This window comes from Acomys minous (assembly GCF_964271855.1).
Source record: "Acomys minous genome assembly, chromosome: 2".
NCBI classification, from domain to species: domain Eukaryota; kingdom Metazoa; phylum Chordata; class Mammalia; order Rodentia; family Muridae; genus Acomys; species Acomys minous.
Window position 1 is genome coordinate 53916618 of NC_140484.1, and position 22337 is coordinate 53938954.

At 52.8% G+C, this 22337-nt stretch overlaps 1 protein-coding gene across 1 annotated transcript; it reads left to right on the forward strand.

Annotated features, from left to right (window-relative positions):
- The first annotated feature begins 35 nt into the window (after positions 1–35).
- On the forward strand, positions 36–22126 carry IGHMBP2 (immunoglobulin mu DNA binding protein 2). The gene is given in 17 exon segments (XM_084750611.1): positions 36–304; positions 1393–1562; positions 3534–3723; positions 3907–4004; positions 7230–7393; positions 9570–9770; positions 10521–10668; positions 12022–12196; positions 14524–14706; positions 14972–15090; positions 15796–15890; positions 16701–16733; positions 16735–16756; positions 16759–16788; positions 17472–18323; positions 20923–21092; positions 21420–22126. Coding segments are annotated over 17 exon segments (2949 nt in total). The 5' UTR covers positions 36–209; the 3' UTR covers positions 21624–22126.
- Positions 22127–22337: the final 211 nt, after the last annotated feature.

Consider the following 22337-nt stretch of genomic DNA (forward strand, 5'->3'; position numbering starts at 1 on the left):
AGGGAACACCTGGAGGAGGGAAAAGCGGATCCTACTGGCCTCACTGGTTTGGCAAGGAGTACAGGAAACGGGCTGGTCGGGAATCATTGCCCCGGCTGGGCGCACAGGTCCTTTGCGGACTCCTGCCTGGTGAGGAACTCAGTCCGACGGGAACACGGGTCGCACAGGACTCACTGGCTGGGCCGGAAGCACCAGTCAGGGCCTGCTCCATGGAGGAGATGGCCTCGTCCACGGTGGAGAATTTCGTGGCCCAGCAGCTAGAGCTGCTGGAGCTGGAGCGGGACGCCGAGGTAGAGGAACGCAGGTAGGTTTAGCCGCGAGTCGGGGGGGCCTCTGCACCTCTCCTAGGTCGCTGGCCGGAGCTGCTCTGGTATCGGCGGCGCGGCGGGCAGGGTCAGAGGGCAGCACCAGGAGTCGTCGGCTAAGCGCTGTCACTAGGGCGGCGAGGCAGGATTGGGAGTCGAAGATCACCTTTGGCTACATAGTGAATTTGAGGTCCGCCTGGGCTACAGGAGACCCTGTAGTGACACACATATCCCCTCCCCAGAGAGAAAGAGAGAAGGAGGGAGGGAGGGAGGGACAGAGAGGCAGAGAGAGACACAGACAGCGAGACAGACAGACAGACACGGTCCTATTTGGGACGATCAGAGCTAGATCATCCTAGGGGAAAGTGGATGAAGCCTCTGTTATGTGTGGTGCTTGAGTGTTCCTGAAGTACAGACTTGTTTCTGGAGAACAGCTACAGGCCTGGCACAGAGAGGGCGGGCACTTCTGTACCTCACAGTGCCGTCCCTGTAATGCATGTCCCTAAGGATAGACAAAGGCTGGTGAAGTAACTGGCTCAGGGTAACCCACGTGGAGGCGGGACTTGAAGGCAGGCTGTGCGATTACAGATGCGACCCATTGGTTGGCTGAGAGTCTGTTAGTCGTGATAAGTAAGAGTTTTTGCTGCTCTGGATGGGTGACTCTGGAATTACGTACCAGAGTTTCCCCTGCTTTATCTGAAAAGGCACGTGATTCTCACACCACGTGCTTGCTGTGAGAGTGAAGTGATCTGCTCCAAGTCAGGCTAGGACCTTGAACCACATTAGGGTGTTGGGGTTAAGAGGCAGAAAGGGAGTCAGGTATAAATGGGAGGGCCCCACAGGACTTGTTGACAGAAGGCAAAGACTCATGGCAAGACTGCGTTGGCTGACCTGGAGCAGGCTAGGTGGTGCCTGTCTTGGGGGCTGTGGGAGGGGCAGGGTTGGAGTGGAGCAGATCCCAAGTAACTTTGGGACATACTTGGAGCCTAGAAGCAGAAGTCCTTCCCCCCTTTCTTTCCCTGCGTAGGTGGAAACAGGAGAGGGTGCAGGCACAAACAGTGACGCTGGTGCCCTTGGTGTCTTCTAGGTCCTGGCAGGAACATATTTCTCTGAAAGAGCTCCAGAGCCGAGGGGTGTGTTTGCTGAAGCTCCAGGTATCCAGCCAGCGCACGGGGCTGTACGGGCAGCGGCTGGTCACCTTTGAGCCCAGGAAATTTGGGCCTGCAGTGGTGCTTCCCAGTAACAGCTTTACTTCTGGTAGGTGCTTGCTGTAGGCTTCTCTTGACCGTTGCTGGGGTTCAGATCAAAGCTCGTGCTCTCCCAAAGGCTGGAGGGCAGACCCAGATGGTGCATGAAACACTACAACAAAAGCTCTCTGCTTAGAAATCTGACAGCAGAGCTGGTCTCGTTGTTGTTTTGAGGCATGGTTTTAAATTTACTGTGTAGCTGGGGATGACTTTGGTTTTGTTGTTTTCTTTTTTTTTTAATTTTATTAATTTATTCAGATTACATCTCAATTGTTATCCCATTACTTGTATCCTTCCATTCCTTCCTCCCTCCCTCCTGCTTTCACCCTATTCCCTTCCCCTAGGTCTGTGACCGAGGGAGACCTCCTTCTCCTCTATATGGTCATAGGCTATCAAGTCTCATCTTGGTAGCCTGCTTATTCTTTCTTTGAGTGCAACTAGGCCTCCCCACCAAGGGGAAGGTGGTCAAATACGGAGCACCATGAGGATGACTTTGGACCTTGAACTCCTGATCTTCCAGCCACTACTTCCCAGGTGCTGGGATTATAGGCCTACACCAGCATGCCTGATTTTTTTTGCTGGCTTTTGTTTTTTGTTTTTTTGTTTTATGTTTTTCTGAGCAGGGTTTCTCTGTGTAGCCTGGACTGGCCTCGAACTCACAGTGATCCACCTGCCTCTGCCTCCTGAGTGCTGGGATTAAAGGCGTGTGCTACCTTGCCCAGCCCTTTTTTTTTTTTTTTTTTTGGTTTTTGGTTTTTGGTTTTTGGTTTTTGGAGACAGGAATGTGACTCAATGTGTAGCCCTAGTCCATCTGGAACTTTCTGTGCAGACCAGGCTGCACTAGAAATTGCATTGAGCTTTCTGTCCCTGCCTCCTGAGTTCTGGGATTGCAAGTATGCACTACCACTTTTGGCTGTTAATGCACTGGTTTTGTTGTTGTTGTTGTTGCTGCCCAGATTGGCAGCGTTCTCTTTGTAGTGCTTGGGATGGAACCTGAGGCCTCTGGCGTGCTGAGCAAGCACCCTGCCATTGCACTGGACTCCGAAGCTTCCTGACCACAGACTAGGGATGCAAGTTGGCCTCAGCCTTGCAAACTGAGAGCCAGTAGGGCTGTGTGTGCTGGCCTAACTTGAATGGCAGCCTTTGATTATATTGACTTTATAGACCCCAACAGTTTTCAGTTCTCCTGCTGAGTTCGGAGAGGGTAAGATGAGGGGAGGAGAAAGGTGATGAAGGAACCTGCTGGTGAGTGCCAGACCAAGCAGAAGTTAAGACTTTGTCATCTTGTTCCATCTTGGAAGATGGGAGCAAGAGTGCCTGCCCTGCTGCTGTCAGGTGTGAGGGAGCAGGACGGAGCATGTGCAGTGGAGCGACCGGCGTGTGGGAATGGCGGGTGGCGGAATTAGGCCTCTGTGTGGAACATCAGCAAGCTGAGTTGGTGCTGTGTGGACACCGCTGTTGACCAAAGTCAGGGGATGTGGCCATTGTCCATCTCCTGAAGGACCGTCTCAAGTCTCTGTTGCTCAAAAGTAGCCATCTTGAAATGAGGGGTCTGGCACAGGTAGGGTGTGGGGAGCTGACACAGCTCAGCTTCTGCCCCAGGAGCATTCTTGTCATATCCTGTTTGTCTCTCTAAAGTCAGGGAGGAGAGTCAAGGCACAAGTGAAACTCCTCAGTGGGTGAGTTGGCTTGAGAGAGGAAGGTGCTTGCCACCAAACCTGACTGACAACCTGAGTTCAGTGCCCAGGATCCACACAGTGGAAGGAGGAAACCAACCACCACAATTTGTCTTCTCATCCACACATGTGCACTGCAACAAACAGTTAAAGTAAATAAACGTATGATGTAAGATACATACATACTCATACATACATATATATGTTTCTATCTATATCTATCTATCTATCTAGAGAGAGAGAATTTGAAATACACTGGCAATGCTTACATGCTATAATATTTAGCTGGGGTTTTCTTTTCACAGGTGATATTGTGGGTCTGTATGATGCTAATGAGAGCAGCCAGCTGGCCACTGGGGTCCTGACCCACATCACTCAAAAATCAGTCACAGTGGCCTTTGATGAGTCCCATGATTTCCAGCTGCACCTGGACCGAGAAAATACCTACAGACTGCTGAAGCTCGCCAACGACGTCACCTACAAGCGACTGAAAAAGTGAGTGCTCCTGACTGGAAATCAGAGGGGCGAATTTTCCTTGGGTGGGATTCACGGACATCCTTATTTGTGTTGAGGGAGGAAGTGGCCTGTCTGCTAAGGAGGTGCTGTGTGCTCTCAGGTGACGGTGTCCCTGAACCGCTGTCCCAAAGAGCTCCTCATTTTGGCTCTGGTTCCTCACAGAGCACTGATGACACTGAAGAAGTACCACTCGGGGCCAGCATCCTCGCTCATAGATGTCCTGTTGGGTAACTCCACCCCCAGTCCTGCCACTGAAATACGTGAGGATTTTTAATTTCTTTTTTTAAGATTTTTTTATTTTAAATTGTGTGTGTATGTGTGTGTGCACAGGTGTCTGCACATGAGCCCATTGCTCGGGAGGTCAGAAGGGCCCTTTGGATCACCTGAAACTGGAGTTAGAGATGGTTGTCCATCCGGTCCAACATGGGTGCTGGGATGCAACCCCAGGCCCTATGCAAGGGCAGTACGTGCTCTTAACCACTGAGGCATCTCTCCAGCTTCAAGTTTGTAATGTCTTACCTGAACTTGTGTAGAACAGCGTCATCTTGGCTGACTTAGCAGGCGTTTACATTAAGTTTGAACTCTGCCTTGACATCATTGGATGTGTTTCTCTGAGCGACTTGAAGGCTCTAGGCTATCTTCTGTGGACTCAGAACTGAAGAGTTCTCCTTGCAGAACTTGCTGTGTAGCCAAGGCTGGCCTTCAGTTTCTGATCCTCCTGCCTCCACCTCCCAAGTACTGGGGCTATATGTATGCACCAACACATTGCTTGTGTTTGTGTGAGTGTGCATACACGTGTGTGCCCTGGGGGTTATGGTGAGAGGTTGATATCAAGTGTCTTCCTTGGTCCCTCTACTCTCTATCTTTTATCTATGTTATTACTCTTTGTTTGTTTGTTTGTTTGTTTTTGTTTTTGTTCTTTTTTTGAGACAGGATTTTCCTGTGTAGTCTTGGCTGTCCTGGACCAGGCTGTTCTCAAACTCACAGCGATCCACCTGCCTCTGCCTCCCGAGTGCTGGCATTAAAGGCATGCGCCACCACCGCCTGGCTACGTTATTACCCTTGTGTGTGTTGTGTGCATGTGGAGATAAGAGAACAACTCTGAGTTGGTTCTCTCTGTCTTCCTTCATGTGGGTTCTAGAGGTTGACTCAGATGATCAGGCTTGTGTGACAAAGCCTTTACCCACTGAACCGTCTCACTGACTCCAGCTAATTTTTGAGGCAGGGTCTCTCACTGACAAGCTGGGCTGACTGGCCAGTGAGTCCCAGGGATCCTCCTGTCTCCGCGTCCTGGGGCTAGGACTATAGGTGCACTTCACTGGGCCCAGCTTTTGCATCATGGTGTTGGAGGCCCAAATACAGGTTTTTACATTTGTGTGGCAAACTCCTTACCTACTGAGCCATCACCCCAGCCCTACACCACACTATCAAAATGATACTCTTTTATCTTTTTAAAAGATAGGTCTTATGGCTAGGCAGTGGTGGCACAGGCCTTTAATCCCAGCACTCGGGAGGCAGAAGCAGGCAGATCTCTGATTTCCAGGCCAGCCTAGTCTACAGAGCAAGTTCTAGGACAGCCAGGACTACACAGAGAAACCCAGTCTGGAAGAAAACAAATAAACAAACAAGCAAACAAAAGCAGAAAAAAAAATAACCCAGGCTGGTCTTAGTCTCCAACTCATTACATGGCCAGGAATGATCTTGAACTCCTGACATGTCTCCACTTCCTGAGTACTAGGATTATGAACATGTGCCATCATACCCACTTCAGAAATATATTAGCTGCCTTTAAGGGCTGGTGTGTCCTGATGGTAGCTGTTAACTAATTAACATGGTGTGTGCTGTAGAATGTGCTAGAAGCCTGCGGTTTGATAGTCCATGCTTTGTCCCTCACCCTGCTCTTATGGTGGTTTACAGGCTCCTTGCCTCTTACCAGTCCTGGTCAGCACACTTTCCCTAAGCTCAGTGCACTCATCTCTGAGTGTCTCTGAGCAGGACCGGGACAGAGCTGAGCATAGAGCTCAGTAGGCCTGGAGTACCTCAGTGGGTAAAGCACCTGCTGTGGAAATGGGAGAACCTGAGTTCTAGCACTCCTACATGAGATGGGAGGAGGGACAGGGTTCCTGGGAGTTGAGAGGCCATCTGGCCTGGCATACACAGTAGTGAGCAGCAGATCTTGTCTCAAACAAAGTTGAAGGACTGACACCGGAGGTTGTCCTCTGACCTCCACAAGGACACTGTCTAACACACGCGCGCGCACACACACACACACACACACACACACACACACACACACACACACACGATTTTTTAAAGAATGCATTATTAATCATTTGGGTCTTCCATTATTAAACTAAAGGCACAATCCTTTGTTTTTGTCATTTTAAGGTCATGTAAGAATGATAAATTGGCCAGGTGTGGTAGCTCACACCTGTAATCCCAGCAGGCAGATCTTTGTGAATTTGAGGCCAGATGGGTCTACAAAGTGAGTCATCGAGGACAGCCAGGGCTGTTACACAGAAACCCTGTCTCAAAAACAAAAACAAAAACAAACAAATAAACAAACAAAAAAGATGATACAATGATAGAAGTGAATACGCCCCAAGAAACAGTTCCTTCACATCTGTATTCCAGAGTGTGGATTGGCAAAGTTCATAAGAAGCACCTTGTCAACATTTAGACTTTGGGGCCCTATATTCTCTTTTGTAACTCACCCTATAGAGGCGCCCAGCAGCCACTGGTTGGATTATAACCAAATGATGTACTTATAAAACCAACAGTAGGCTGGGTGTTGGCTCTGGTTTCTGTTCTAGAGAAATTTTGTTTTGAAAGTTAGGGCTTGGAGCTGTAGCTCAATTGGCTAGCACGAATGAAGCGCTGGGTTCCATCCCCAGCACCACTAACCCAGGTGTGGTGGTGTAGCTTGCATCCCAGCACTGGGGGTAGGGGGATGTGGAGACAGGAGATCAGAATGTCAGGGTCACCTTCAGCCACATAGAGAGTTAGAGGGTAGCCTAGGCTTATATGAGACCTTTTTTAAAAAAACAAAATCAATACCCAGGTGGTGCATGCCTTTAATCCCAGCACTTGGGAGGCAGAGGCAGGCGGATCACTGAGTTTGAGGCCAGCCTGGTTTACAAAGCGAGTCCAGGATAGTCAAGGCTACATAGAGAAACCCTGTCTTGAAAAACCAAACCAAACCAAACCAAACCAAACCAACCAAACACACAAAAACAAAATCAACAAAAAAAGGTACAGTCACGCCTTTAATCCCAGAACTTAGGAGGCAGAGGCAGGAGGGTCTCTGAGTTTGTGAGCTTGGTCTACATAGTGAATTCCAGACCAGCCAATGTTACAGAGTGAGATCCTGTTTCAAAGGATGAGGAAACAACAGACTAGTTCTGTGCAGTGCAGCTCAGCCTGGGCTCCAGCCTGCTCTGTGCACTACTTGTTCCTGATTGCTGACAATGGCGCTTCTCCCACAGCCCCACTCACTTTTTACAACATAACCCTGGACCCTTCCCAGAAAGAAGCTGTGTCATTTGCGCTGGCCCAGAAAGAACTTGCCATCATCCACGGGCCTCCTGGCACTGGGAAGACTACAACTGTGGTGGAAATAATCCTCCAAGCTGTGAAGCAAGGCTTAAAGGTGGGCAAAGAGCCTTCCCTCCTCACCCAGCCCTGCAGCTCTTCTGGTTTTGTCATCTTCTTCACCCACAATCCAGCATGGCTGTCCAGGACGGGGGTTGGCCTGCTGGGCTCTGCAGGTTCTCCTAGCCCCACGAAACAGGAACAGCACGGGTGAAGGCTTGGGACCCTGAAGATTGCTCAGCCTTTGTTGTCAGCCGGGCTCCCTCAGTATCCATGCTTGCTTACTCTGGCTCCAGGTTCACAATGGTGCTGTGGAATTGACCAGGGCCCTTTGAGAAACCTGCAGCAGGTTGAGCCGGAAAGTGAGGCTACAGTTAATCAGATGTGCGGTTAACCCACAAGATACACATGCCCTATGCATGCCTTTCTGAGCCATGAAGCACCTGTGTACATAGTCAGTAACTGCACAGAAACCTCAGTGCTGGGGGCCAGTAGACTCGTTGTTAGAAAAGGGAACCAGGGACAGCCATGCCTGCTTATGGAACATTGACTGCTGAGCTGGAGGGTGGTTGGCAGAGCCTGCAGGGAGGCCTGTCCCAGTCTGTGCCCACCTGCGTTTCCACCGGGGCGCCTTCCTCCGGGGGGGGGGGGGGGCAGCTTGGAACCAGCAGGTAATGCTGACTTCGTAATGGAAAGCAGATGGGGTGGTTTAACTGGTGCCTCTGGTCCAGTGTGCAGTGATGCTGGCGCACTGGTGTTCACAGGGGCGCACCAGGACTGTTGACGACAGTGGAACGTGTGGGGCAGGGGTTCGGTTGATGGGGGCTGCACTCTGCAGTTGCAGTTATAAAAACTAGATGGAGCCCACCAGAGAGAGCAGCCCTGGTCCTGGTTACATGCTGGGGGTTTTGTTTTTTTTATTTTTAAGTAAGAGGGGTTTATTTAGTTTTGCTGAAGCTGAGGAAAGAGGAAAGAAACAGGCGGCCAGCTGTTGCCTTGCCCCTGGCAGTGTGCAGTGTGCAGTGTATAGAAGGGAGAGGAAGCCGGGCTCCGCCTGTGCACTGGGAGCTCCCTTTAGAAGCTGGGGTCAGCCTGTGGGCGGTGCGCCCCCCCTCAGCGTGAGATGCCCCAGATCACGGTACTGGGATAGTTCCCAGGATGTCCTCAGGGCAGCAGCTCTCAGGTCCCATCAGGAGCCATTGGTACACCACAGGTTTCTTTGACCTCCTGTGATGGGCTTCCATGCTTCCCTTAGACTGTCTACAATTTCAAAATACAGTACAATCTTGTTTCCACTGTGCAAGCAAGACAGACAGACAAGATGCCGAAACCAGAAGTCACCAGTGAGGTGTGTTTCATAGGCTGCCAGCTTTAAAAGTTGGGAGGGAGGAAGCGACACCATTGGCTGCCTGGAAGTACAGGGTCCCTTCCCCAGACCACCTGCTGTGGGCGAGGGACGCTGCTGCTGCTGCTGCTGCTGCTGCTGCTGCTGCTGCTGCTGCTGCTGCTGCCGCCGCCGCTGAACTCAGGGCTGTGCTGGCGGTTTTACCAAAACACTGGGAAACAGGAGCTGGTTAAAGGAAATAGGTTAATATTGGCCAACACCAGAGGGAGAAATCTCCATGGCTTCTCTGGCTTCCCTCTCCCCACCCCCTCTCTCAGCCTCTACTTCTCTCTCTTGCACTCTCTCCCTCCCTTCTCCTCTTCCTGTGTGCCCCTCTTTCTCTTCCCCTCTCCCCCCTCACTTCCCTTCCTCTCTTCCTCTTTCCTCCCTCCCTGTTCTTCCCTCTCCTCTCCCTTTCTCTCTCCCCTTTCCCTCTTCCCCTCTTCCTTCTCCGTTTGTCCCTCTCCTCTCCACCTCACTGTCTCTCTCTTCACGATGTAGGCCAGGCTGGTGTTGAACTCACATTGACCTTCTGGCCTCAGCCTCCTGAAGGCTGGGGTCCCAGGTGCACGCCACTGCATTAGTGGCTCCTGGAGTGTTTTGTGCTGTGGATATGGGCTGTGCAGTCACCAGTCAGCTGGCAGTGTTCGGTGCATAGGCTGTGGGTGTCTGGGTTCTGGTTATCGGGCTGTAACCTGGGTTGAACGCCGTGCACCCTAGACACCGTGTATTTACTTTCTCACCTCATCAGTGCACACTCTCTGTCCTTTAGGGCTATTGTTTGGTTTAATGTGTTGGTAACTGGTTTTAAGAAAGAAGTTGCTAGAAGCCTCACTGTGTGCTTCCCCAGGTTCTGTGCTGTGCTCCCTCCAACATCGCTGTGGACAACTTGGTGGAGCGCCTGGCTCTGTGCAGGAAGCGGATTCTGCGCCTGGGGCACCCTGCCCGCCTCCTGGAGTCGGTCCAGCAGCACTCACTGGATGCAGTGCTAGCACGAAGTGACAATGCCCAGATTGTCGCTGACATCAGAAGGGACATCGACCAGGCCTTTGTAGGTATCATGGAGCCAGTGTCGTCTGGCATGAGCTTGCAGTCTTTAAGCAGTGAGTGTTGTGCTGTGTCCAGGTTCCTCCTGTTTACCTTCTGCCTCTGTCCACTTAGTACTTTATAATCCAGGGCTGTGGACGTAGCTCAGGCTACAGTGCAGAAGCCTGTCCGAGTTCTCCTTAGTTTCCTGAGCTCGACTGTGTTCTCCTATCAACAGCCCCCTGCCTCACCTTGGCACTCTTGTGGCCTCACTACCGGGGAATGACAGCAGCAGAGAGGATGCCAGGGCCAGGAGTCCACTAGCTTTTCAGGAGAATGGAGGCTGCATGCTGCAGATCTAGGTGTCAGCCTTCGGCCCACAGTGTAATGGAGGTGGGAACTAGGATAAGTCTGCTGCTTGGGGCTCAGGCGGTGCACTGCCTCACTCCTGCCCACATGTGGGTGGTCATGAGCTCAGCCTCCCGTTGAAGTTTCCACCCAAGTCCACGCTGGCACTTTCTTGTCCAGAACACAGCTGTCTGTTGTCTATGGTCACAGTTATAGCTGCTAACTGTCTCTTCCAGCCCTTTGGTGGGGACCAGCCTCTGTGGCAGGTGGGTGTGAGGCGCTTACTCGGCTGAGTGCTTCCTTTGTGATGATTTCGCTGCTTAGTGCTGTCCCAGGAGTGAGCTGAGCTGCGTCGCTGACGGCCTGAGAGCAGGGTGACAGAGAGAAGGCAGGGTTCTGTTGGAATAGTTACAGACTTTTCTTCTAGGGAAAGAACAAAAAAACCCAGGATAAGAGAGAGAAAAGTAATGTTCGAAATGAAATCAAGCTGCTAAGGAAGGAACTGAAGGAGAGGGAAGAAGCAGCCATAGTGCAGAGCCTCACTGCGGCAGATGTGGTCCTCGCCACCAACACAGGTGAGAACACAGCCCTCCTGCTGCACGACTGGCCTTGCCTGCTGCTCTTCCTGGGACTCGGAGACATGAGACTATTCTGGGTGACCCCTCTTGTTTGGTGTGTGTTTGTGTGTGTGTCTGTGTGTGCCCCCTTGCTTAATTACATAGTTCACCATTGTGAAGTCATGAAGTGGTTTTGTTTATTTGTTTTGGGATTTATTTGTTTGTTTTGCTTTTTGTTTTGGTTTCTCTTTGTGGCCTTGACTGTCATGGACTTTGCTCTGTAGACCAGGCTGGCCTCAAACTCACAGAGATCCACCTGCCTCTGCCTCCTGAGTTCTAGGATTAAAGGCCTCTGCTACCACTGCCCAGTGCTTTTTTAATTTTTTAAAGATTAATAAAATATATGCACATGAGCACAGGTGCCTGTGTAGGCCAGGTATATCAGATCACCTGGAGCTAGAGTTACACCTTACATGGGTGCTAGGAACTGAACTCAGGACCTCTGCAAGAGCAGTACATATTCATAACTGCTGAGCCATCTCTCCAGCCTCCAGGTTTTTGATACTTTCTGAGACTCCATGTGGCTTTAGGCTGCTCCAAACTTGATTTGTAAATGAAGACAGCCCTGAATTGCTTTTCCTCCTGCCTCTACCTCCCAAGTTCTGGGATCACAGGTGTGCACCACTATTCTCAGATAGCTGTGTGTTCTTCCACTTTAATGTTTGCTAGTGTTTGTTGTCGTCTTCGTCGTCTTCGTCTTCTTCTTCGTCTTCTTCTTCTTCTTCTTCTTCTTCTTCTTCTTCTTCTTCTTCTTCTTCTTCTTTGTCTTCTTCTTCTTCCTCCTCCTCCTCCTCTTCCTCCTTCTCTTCCTCCTCCTCTTCCTCTTCCTCCTCCTCCTCCTCCTCTTCCTTTTAAATTTTAGTTGGGGCTGGGCAGTGGTGGCGCATGCCTTTAATCTCAGCACTTGGGAGGTAGAGGCAGGCGGATCTCTGTGAGTTTGAGGCCAGCCTAGTCTATACAGGGAGTTCCAGGACAGTCAAGGCTACACAGAGAAACCCTGTCTCAAAGAAACAAAAAAAACCCCCAATAAATTTTAGTTGGAAAAAATAGTATATTTTTTATTTACGTATTTTCTGTACATGTGTGTATTTTGGGTTGGTGGACATGTATGGAGGTCAGAGGACAACTTGCATAAGTCAGTTCTCTTCTTCCAGCATGTGGATTCTAGGGCTTGAACTCAGGCCATCAGGCTTGGCAGCAAGCTCCTTTATCCATTGAGCCTTCCCCGTGGCCCTCTACATAATAATGCTAGTATAAGACTCAGTCATGAAGCAAAAATGAACGAACCGTCTTGGTTCCCTTTCCTACCAGGTGCATCTTCTGATGGCCCTCTGAAGCTGCTACCTGAGGACCACTTTGATGTGGTGGTGGTGGACGAGTGCGCCCAGGCCCTGGAAGCCAGCTGCTGGATCCCTTTGCTGAGTGGTCCCAAGTGCATCCTAGCTGGAGACCACAAACAGCTGCCACCTACCACTGTCTCTCACAAGTAAGACACTTGCCTTAGGCTGTGTGCTGTGTGAGCGTGTGGTTGTGTCACCCTCATCTCCTCAGCTTCAGGTCCCAGCATGGAGCTGGCTGGTTCCTATGCTTACTGGAGGCATGTTGCTCTGAGAGCCTGGGAAGGATGGGCAGCCTTGATGGTGGAGCCAGGAGAGCCTCTCTGGGCTGGGCATGCTGGCCTGTGGTAATTACCTCCCAGCCTGCCGTAGGCTCTGCAGTGTGCCTGTTAGGCACCTTCAACAGGACTGGTGGAGTGGTCCAGCTCAGCCTCTCCAGGGTGGAGGAAGTACTGTCCACTGGCCAGCCCTTCACATCCATTTTAACACTCTTCCACTCACTGTTCTGGCTACGCTGGCCTCCTTGGATCTCAATGTGCCCCCTGCCTCGCTGTCCCCTCTGTCTGGACCACTGCTCCGCTGAGTGCTGGATAGCCCTACACTTCATTCAGATTGACCCTCATGTGGTTTCCTGTGCCCACTCTGCCCACGTCAGTCCCTTTTAGGGTTCACATGGTTCCCCTGGAGTGCCCTGGCAGTGTCATGTGGTTATCTGTTCCTCTGCTTGCCTTCCCACCTAGAGAGCCCACAGTGGGCCTGTGTGCAGGGTCTGCCATGAGTCACCGTGAACAGACACCTCCAGCAGCCTGGGCCCTCAACCCTGCTTGCGGCCTCTCTGCTGCTGAGGAGGCTTTGTCCTGGTCTCTGACACATTTGAAATGTTCTGTGTGTGTTCAGAGGGTCTGGTGGTGAAAGACTTGCCAGGACAGTGTTGTGTGGGGCCTCCCAGAGGAGTGGGTGGTCCTGGAGATGGATGCTCCTGCCAGGATGTCTAGAAGAAAAAGGCGCTTACAGCAGTCTCTCAGAACCAGGCTTGCAGGGGCTCTGAGGGGTAGAGTGGAGGATTCTGGGAAGCATGAAAGTCCTGATGGGAAGGGCAGGGGCCTGAGTAGGAGTGAGAGGGCTCATGGTGTGTACCTGGTGGCTTCTCCAGCGGGACAGCAGATGGCTCCATCCTCTAGGGAGCTGTCAGTGGGATCTGGCTGTCCTTGAGGAAAGATGGACCCTGTATGTCCCTTGGAAATTTTGGGTGATATCAGTGGCTGTGCTGTGCACTCTGGGTTTATAGGGTTGTGACAGGCATGTTATGTCCTGCCTTTGGCCTTGGTTACTTTGGTGACAGTGTCATTAAGAATCAATTGATAAATTAATAAAAAAAAAATGGGGAAAAAAATCAATTGAATCCCAGGGCTGGAGAGATGGCTCAGCAGTGAAGAGCACTGGCTACTCTTCCAAAGGACCCAGATTTGTTTCCCCAAACCATATTTGGCTTACAGTTGTCTGTAACTCTAGGTCCAGAGGACCCAATGCCCTCTTTTGGCCTCTACAGGCATGTGTGGGATACAAAGACAATGTAAGCGCAGGCAAAACACACACTCAAATAAAAATAAATACTTAAAAAGAATCAGTTGATTCTCAACTTGAAGGACCTTGTGAATTCTTGGGGCATTCAGATGGAATGGGGGTATGTGGGTATGTGTGTCTTCCCATGGTCTTAGACATCTCAGCACAGAGAGAGGTGCTGTGCCATGGCCCCGTGGTGGGCAGCCTCAGCCTACTGCAGCTTTCAGGTCTTACTGTCCCTTGGATGAGGTGGATGGAAATGGTTCAGCTGTAGAGAATCAGTGTGTCCGTCCCTGGACGGGGTAGGCCTGGCATATGCTCAGCCAAGTTGGCTGTCTAGTGGTGACTGTCATCCTCTGAAACACACTAGACTTTGATTTGCTTCTTTGTTTTGAGACACAGTCTCATGTAGCCCAGGCTGGCCTTGAACTCACTATGTAGCTGAAGGGTGCCCTTAAATTCATGACCTCCCAAGTGCTGGGTCCAGGCATACTTCTCAGTGCACAGGAAACGTTGTCTGGTCTTGTAGCTTACAGAGTTGGGGCCTTGGTTCTAACTGCGGCTCCCTGATCTGAAGGCTTCCGAGTGGATCTGTGTCTGCCTTCAAGTGACTGCAGACGGCTCATGGTTCTTCTCCCACCTGCTAAGCAGCAAAGGGTCCTCAAATCTGCTTGGATCCTGTCTTCCTCTTGTGCCTTTGCCACCTGCCAAGTCCCTGTTGCTCTGAAGGGGATGGGTGCGTTCTTAGGTTCTGGTGGTTATGTTGAACACTGCAGCTTGGCTCAGCCTTCCCTTCCATCATGTGGGAAGCCAAGGAAGTGCGGAGTCCTAAGACTGAGAACAGTTTCCCCTCCCCTCCCACGGTATCACATCTGGACTCAGCACTCTCTTTTTCCCCCTGTTTTGGGCGCAGGGCAGCACTAGCTGGGCTCTCCCGCAGCCTGATGGAGCGTCTGGCAGAGAAACATGGCGCTGGCGTGTTAAGGATGCTGACGGTACAGTACCGAATGCACCAGGCCATCACACGCTGGGCCTCGGAGGCCATGTACCATGGGCAGCTTACTGCTCATCCCTCTGTGGCGGGACACCTCCTGAAGTGAGTGACCTGGCCTCTTGCTTCCCCTGATCTCTCTGCCAAGCCTGGCTCCAGTTGGCCCTCTGTGGGAGGCTGGAGGGAAACGTGTCCTGCTAAGGGTTTGGGAGGAAAGGGGATACTGAGACTCACTTCCAAGTAGTTGCCTGGGCCTTCTGGGTGGGGGTGGGGGCTAGACCCATTGGGGAGCCCTCCTGTCTTTCTGGAGTGGAGGACCAGTGCTGTTGCGGAGAGGGTCAGTCCTTCCTTCTGCCCACCCCTGTGCCAGGGACCTCCCCGGTGTGGCTGACACAGAGGAGACGAGCATCCCCTTGCTGCTCGTTGACACCGCTGGCTGTGGGCTGCTGGAGCTGGAGGAGGAGGACACCCAGTCCAAGGGAAACCCCGGTGAGCCGTCAGCCACAGTCCCCTGCTCCCTCTCCGACTGCTTTTATAACAAGTCCCTCTGTGGGCTAGACAAGGCCTCAGCAGTTAAGAGCACTGTTCCTTTTCCAGGGGACCCACGCAGTTCCCAGCACCCTCACTGGGCAGCTCCCCTTTGCCTGTAACTCTAGCTCCAAGACTATCTAATGGCCTCTTCTGGCCTCTGCAGGCACCTGAGCACATATGGCTGCACTAATGGGCACACACATCAACACATAAATAAAAATGCATCTTTAAAAAAAATAAAACAAGTCACCCCAAGTACCTGCTGTAAGGAGGCACTGGGTACAGAGATAAGGCTACATTCCTGGTGAACTGTGACCTTGGCGCTGGACTCTAAGGGTAGGGGCAGCTTCCGTGTGCTCTCCCAGAGGCACAGCTGACGTGTGGGCTCCTGGGGCTGGTAGCCTTTCCCACACTCCTCTGAATGCCTGGCTGCTTGGGCCATCTTGAGCTGAGAATCTCTCTAAGCCAGCAGTATCTGGGTCCTGTGAAGCTCTTCTGTCAGCCTGGGACCCTCTGGTCAGCAGGTCACCTCCCAGGATGCTCCCTGCCCTTGGCCCAGCATAAGATCTGTTCACAGTAGGCAAAAAGTGTTTCTTTCCCACAGCTCAGTAGCAGAGGCTGCGTAGTATAGCCCTTACTGAACCCGGCGTCTCTCCTCCCCAGGAGAAGTCCGCCTCGTCACTCTGCACGTCCAGGCTCTGGTGGATGCAGGGGTCCAAGCAGGTGACATTGCTGTCATTGCACCCTACAACCTTCAGGTATGATGACTCCTTTTTGTTTCTTTGTACCACTGGACTCAGCTGGAGGCTGGAAGAACAGGGTAGTTTATTGGCTTCTGTGACTACAAAGTCTGGAGCCAGAGTGACCTCATGGTGACTAGGTCTAGGGCCAGAGGTCACCAGCAAGATACCGTCTGTGTTTCTGCACCTCGCATTGCTACCAGCCCCACCTTGGCCTGGGCCCCCCACTGGGTCCTTGTTTGATGCCAGCATTCCCAGATGGACATGGTCCTAGGAGACCATGCTGGTAGATCAGCTTGGCCCTATCTGGTTTGTAAGAGAGGCTTGCTGTCTGCATAGCACAAGGTCCACAGAAGCAGTGCCACCCTGTTCTGGTCACCAGTGTCACACACGAGGCTCTTAGAGTCAAGGAGGTGCCATAAATCACCGAGAGAGCTACTACCCTCTCAGCACATAGCTTAGTGGAGACCCTTCCCCTAGTGAGTGTGTGAGATTGCCAGCTCAGTTTCCCCTGCTCTGTTCATGTGTCCTCCCAGGATGCTCTTTGCCTGCCCGTGCTCTGCTGACCCTAAAAGTCAACACATGCTCCATGGTCCTGCACTTCACATGAGCACAGAGGGCAGAGACGGGGCTCCACACAGTCAGCACACGCACTCCCAGGCTAATAACAGAAAAGGCCATGAACCTCGGGGACACACAGTGTCGCGGCAGCTTGCCGCTGTTGCCGTCCCTGAAGGGCACCCTGTGACCATTCCTGCACGGCAGGGCTCGCAGGCCTCCTGCAGTCCTGGCTTGCTAATGAAATATCGGCCCTGCTTCCTGTTTCAGGTGGATCTGCTCAGACAGAGCCTCTCCAGCAAGGCACCCTGAGCTGGAGATTAAGTCGGTGATGCCTTTGTCAGGTCCAACAGGAAAGGTATGGAGCGCAGCCCCCATTGGAGCCTTGGCCACAGCCTAGGAGTGAGTGTGCTGACCGTGTGGAGCTCTCCTGTGTAAGCACCATCACAGGGCTCCGCCTCTGCCCTCTGAGCTCATGTGAAGTGCATGACTATGGAGCATGTATTGACCCTTACTCATCTGCTCAGGCAGCAAGTGACTGGGGAGGAAGGCTGGGGCATGTTGGGCCCCATATGATAAGGTCACCTTGTGCAGGAGGAGGAACCTTCCCTCATGCTCCAGAACCTGTCTTTTAGCCTTGAGACATGTTTTTTTGTGTAACCACGGCTTGCCATGCAGCAAGAAAACTGCATCTAGGCACTTGTCAGTGAGCTTGCAGAGTGGCCTTGGTAGCAGGCCGGAGATGGACATGGAGGAGAATGGCTTTGTCACAGAGCTCTGTGCTGTGTCCATAGCAGCTGCTCCCAGCATCCTGAGCCCAGGCGTGGGGAAGAGGCTGTCCTTGCCAGGCAACACTGACTGTGGAGCTGCACTGGTCACAGTGGAGCATGCATCAGAGCACATGTGGTATCCACCCTGCAGGTCAGGGGCAGCTGTAGACTGCCATGGCTGTGATGATGTAACCGGTCCTGACTCCCTGAACAAGCATCCCATTCCTTGCCCTTGGATCTCTGCCCCTCTCACTTTCTGGCCTTTCCTCAGGTGAGGTTGGTTTTCTGGCCGAGGACAGGCGGATCAATGTTGCTGTTACCCGGGCTCGGCGCCATGTGGCAGTCATCTGTGATTCCCGAACTGTCAACAACCATGCCTTTCTGAAGACCCTGGTGGATTATTTCACAGAGCATGGGGAAGTCCGCACAGCCTTTGAGTACCTGGATGACATCGTCCCTGAGAACTATGCCCATGAGGGCTCCCAGGGCCACAGCCGGGCCCCCAAGCCCAAGGGGTCTGCCACCTTTATCCAGAAGCCTGCCAGTGAGCAGGGTAGTGGCCAAGAGGCCAGAGCAGCCACTGGACAGGGTCGCAGGAAGCCAAGGGAGAAGCCCCTGAGCTCTCGAGTTCACTCCCAGCCGAGTTCCAATGCAAGCGGCTCTGACAGAGCTGGAGGCCCAGACCGCACAGAGCACTTTAGGGCTATGATCGAGGAGTTTTTGGCCAGCAAGGAGGCACAGTTGGAGTTTCCCACATCCCTGAGCTCCCACGACAGGCTGCGAGTCCACCAGTTAGCTGAAAAGTTTGGACTGAAGCATGACAGCACCGGAGAGGGGAAGGGCCGGCACATCACAGTGAGCCGGAGGAGCCCTGCTGGTTCTGGTGGTGTAGCCCCCTCACCTCCCTCACCCCCAAGCCCCACACAGGCTGAACCCGAGCTGCAGGTGGAACAGCCCCTAGAGCAGCCACAAGGATCCAGCACACAGCTGGATCTGAAGACGCTGCACCTGGAGAGGCTGCAGCGACAGCAAGGCAGCCACACCCAGCCAGCCAAGGGTCAGCCAGCCGTGGGTTCAAGGCCACAGAAGGCTTCACAGAAGAAAAAGAAAAAAGAAACCAAAGGTACAGCACATTTTATCTCAAGCACATGGTGCCACATGGTTCCTAGCTCCTGCCACCTGCCACCTGCCACCTCCTGCCATCCCAGGAGCCAGTTAGAGTCCCTTGGCCGCTTGGATTTTGCTTTTCCCATGACTCTTGTCTCCCTGGCCTGACCTTCTTTGGGCAATTACAGACAAGTCATCTGCTCGGCCCCAGAGCCCTGTAGCGGCAGGCAGAGAAGCCCTGGCATGCTTAGTGCTGCTGTCCCTGTGCGGGGAAGGAGGCAGTTAGGGGCCTATGGGGCTGGGCATTTTCCGACTGGTAGAACAGGGACAGGTGCTCGGAGCTGCAGGCTTGCTGACCATACCATTCTTCTGCCCCATGCCAGGGCCAAGGTGGACTGCATGCTCTGTGTTCAGCTACACTGTGCCCCATCCCTTGGTGACTCCCACCCCTCACCTGGCACACATGCTCCCGCACAGTGAGGGCAGAGCTGCTGGGACATAGTCTGGGTGTTCTGAACAATTCAGTAGGCCCTGCCATAGGACCACAGGTCAGCCCCCTTTGAGACATCCTTTGAGCCAGACCTCATGGCTACCATTTCTTGGCTTCAGAGCCAACTCTGGCGGCTGTGGCACAGTGCTGCCCTCCAGCTGGGCGCTGACCCCTCCCTCAGACAGAAAAGCACTGCATCCATGCCTTGGCAAGCCTGGACCTACCCACTTCCCTAGGTGGCCTGGGAGCCCTACCTACTCCTGGGGTCCTGGGATTTCCCCGGAGTCCCAGGACCTCAGCGCTGCTGCAAGGTTCAGGCTCTACACCAGCACCTTGGCCAGCAGCGAAGAGGCTGGGTGACAGCACCTGTGACAGGCTCTGCCTGGTCAGTGCTCTTCAGGGCCCCAGCCGTGGCCTGGGAGCTGGCAGGAGTGATGAGCTGAAGGCAGGAGGGCTGAGCCCTCCGTCTGCTCTGACCTCCCTGCCTGGTCCTTATTTCCTGAGCATGCACCCTCCCCAAGGCCCACTCTAAGCCACTTGGTTCTGCTTGGGATATGGGAGTCAGTGACTGGGTGGCTTCAGTTTCCCTTTACACAGCATTGTGTATGTGGTGTGTGTGGAGGTGTGGGAGAGGGGGAGGGGAATGACAGGGAAGCAGCAGATAGAGCTGTTGTAGATGGACACAGGCTTCTGGGAGACCTGGGTGTAGTGTCCGGTCAGTGACTACCTGGCCCTAGTGTGCTTGGCTACTGCAGCACCTACCAGTACGTAGGGAGGTGTATGGGGCCATGGACAGATGGGCTCCTCCCAGTATTCTCTGTCCCCTGCGTTTGTTGAGCTGCACTGTATGCTGTTGCATCTCTGTACACCTGAGCTTTCTATGTGGTCGAGATGGGGTTTCTTAAACAGTGACACTCAGACCCTCCATCACCCAAGACTCCGTTAAAGCATCCTCACATTTGTTTATTGTACACGTGGGTGCGTGTGCCATAGCACACATGGGGGGCAAAGGACAGCTTGTGGGAGTCAGGTTTCTTCATTCTACAAATCAAACTCAGGTCTCAGGTTTGGAGGCCAGTGCTCCTACCCAGTGAGCCAGCCCACTGCCTTCACCCGACCCTGGGTGTGTACATAAACAATGTGCAAGGCAAGCATTTACTAGTAACTCATAACATTTTGTTCCAGAAGTTCTTTGATATGCATAAAATTTTACTATTTATTAAAGATGAGAGTAAATTTGCCATGCAGTCATATGGACACTTGTCTAACACAAAGATGTACGATTTGATAAATTCTGAGAGGTGTTGAGCAGAAAGTGCCCCACTGTGTCTGGTGTCTGTAGTTAGAACAAGATGCCTCTGTGAGGATGGAGACACAAGAGCTGGGTGTGATGCAACCCAGCTCCTAACAGGGTTGCTGGGCTCTCAGCTGAGCAGTGTTGTGTGTTCACATCCGAACACACGCACCACACATTTGATTTTGAATAGATTTTTGTTGTTGTTGTTGTTACTGTTTTTCAAGACAGGGTTTCTCTGTGTAGCCCTGGCTGTCCTGGAACTCACTCTGTAGACCAGGCTGGCCTCGAACTCACAGAGATTTTCCTGCCTCTGCCTCCTGAGTGCAGAGGATTAAAGGTGTGCACCACCACTGCCGGCTGATTTTGAATAGATTTTTGCTTGTTGTACTTTCTAGACCTTTTCACAGTTGCTGAGTTTTTCACGACCCCACCCTGACCCCTCAACACCCACAGTTTAAGTAAGATACTTCCTGTCAAGCACTTCCTGCTCCTGGCTGAGAGTCTGAGGGCCTTCTGCTGAGGCATGAGTTGGTTAGCTAACGTCCCTGGTGGTATTGACATCTGACTGGGGTTCTGTTTTAGTGGTTGGTGTTGCAGGGAGCCCCCCCAAAAGGTTTCTCTGGGTGAAAAGGTGAGAGGCACTTGGTACCCTGTTTTCCTCCCTCAGGGCTGGGCAGTGAGATGGGCAGGCTATCAGCTTAGTGAGGACCCTGGTATCCTTCGCTGATGGCGAATCCTAACACGGGCTCTGGGGGTAAGGCATCCTGCTGTCTGTAGTGTCTGGTCTCTGTCCTCTCCCTGCCTGAGCACTGCCTTCTTCCTCCCCAGGTCCAGCCACGGCTCTGCCCAGCGAGGAGGACTTCGATGCCCTGGTGTCAGCTGTGGTTAAGGCTGACAATACCTGTAGCTTCTCCAAGTGCTCAGCCAGCACCACCACTCTGGGGCAGTTCTGCATGCATTGCGGCCACCGCTACTGCCTTAGCCACCACCTGCCCGAGGTGACTGCTCCTGGATGGGGTGGGGCATCAGTTGGTGGGGGAGGAGTAGCCAGACGAGTCTAAGCCCTCCCCATCCAGTATTCTGTAAAGGCCAAAGGAGATATCGATCATGGCCCGATGTGAACACTCGGGGCACAAGAAGGTAGAGTGCACCTTTGCTGAGGGACAGCCACAGCAGTGGGAACTCTGGGTAGAGGAGGTCTGTCCACCCTGCAGGCCTCCCACTGGGCATGGTCTTGCTCCAACTGTAGGTGCTCTCTTTGATGCCGATCTGCAGGCTGCGGCCTCCCTTGCCCACAGCTTACCCCGCCTCTCATGTCCTTTCAGATCCATGGCTGTGGTGAAAAGGCTCGTGCCCACGCCAGGCAGAGGATAAGCCGGGAAGGAGTGCTCTACCCAGGCAGTGGGACCAAGGACAGGGCCCTGGACCCGGCCAAGAGGGCCCAGCTGCAGAGGAGGCTGGACAAGAAGCTGGGCGAGCTCAGCAGCCAGAGGACAAGCAAGAGGAAGGAGAAGGAGAGGGGGACGTGAGGCCCTGTCCTCGCGCAGGGCTGCCTGGGGCAGGGCCAGCAGGCGGGAACACAGTCCTACACTGGCCATTTCTCTCTTCACCTGGTGTGCCCCTACACTTCGCATGGCAAGGGTGCTGTTCTCAAGGAGACATGCCTGGTTACCATCAGAGGAACTGCCCTGATGGACCAGGCCCCATTAGTGCTGCTCAGATGCTTGTCCTGAGAAGTGAGTGCCTTGCATGGCCTGTCCTCTGCAGTGACACAGTAGACACAGACTGTGGTCTAGGCATGGGGGGCGGCGGGGTGAATGGCTGCTCCGGGGTCAGAAGGCTCCTAGCTTGTGTCTCCCTGTCCCCTGCTGCCTGGTGACTATGGTGGGAAGGAGCCTTCCCAGGGCGCCACACTGCTTACCCTCACAGAGCCTGCACCCTCTCCAGCACTGTTTGCTCATGGGAATTTCAACAGATACACTTTAGTCTCAGGCTCTTGTTCTAAAAGAATATAACTTATTTGCAAATTAAAGTGTGTACATAGTGGCTGTTTGCTTGTGTCAGAGGTGAGTGTCCCTTACTTCTGGCTCAGACATCACCCTGGACAGTGGCAGCACCTCCCCCGGGCATCCAAGAGTAATGAATGGGATGGGTGGCATGCAGCCTGGCAGTGCAGACAGCCAATGCCATTGCTGGGAGGTTTCATGATCTGTGGGAAGGACTTTCCTAGCAAGGAGAATGGA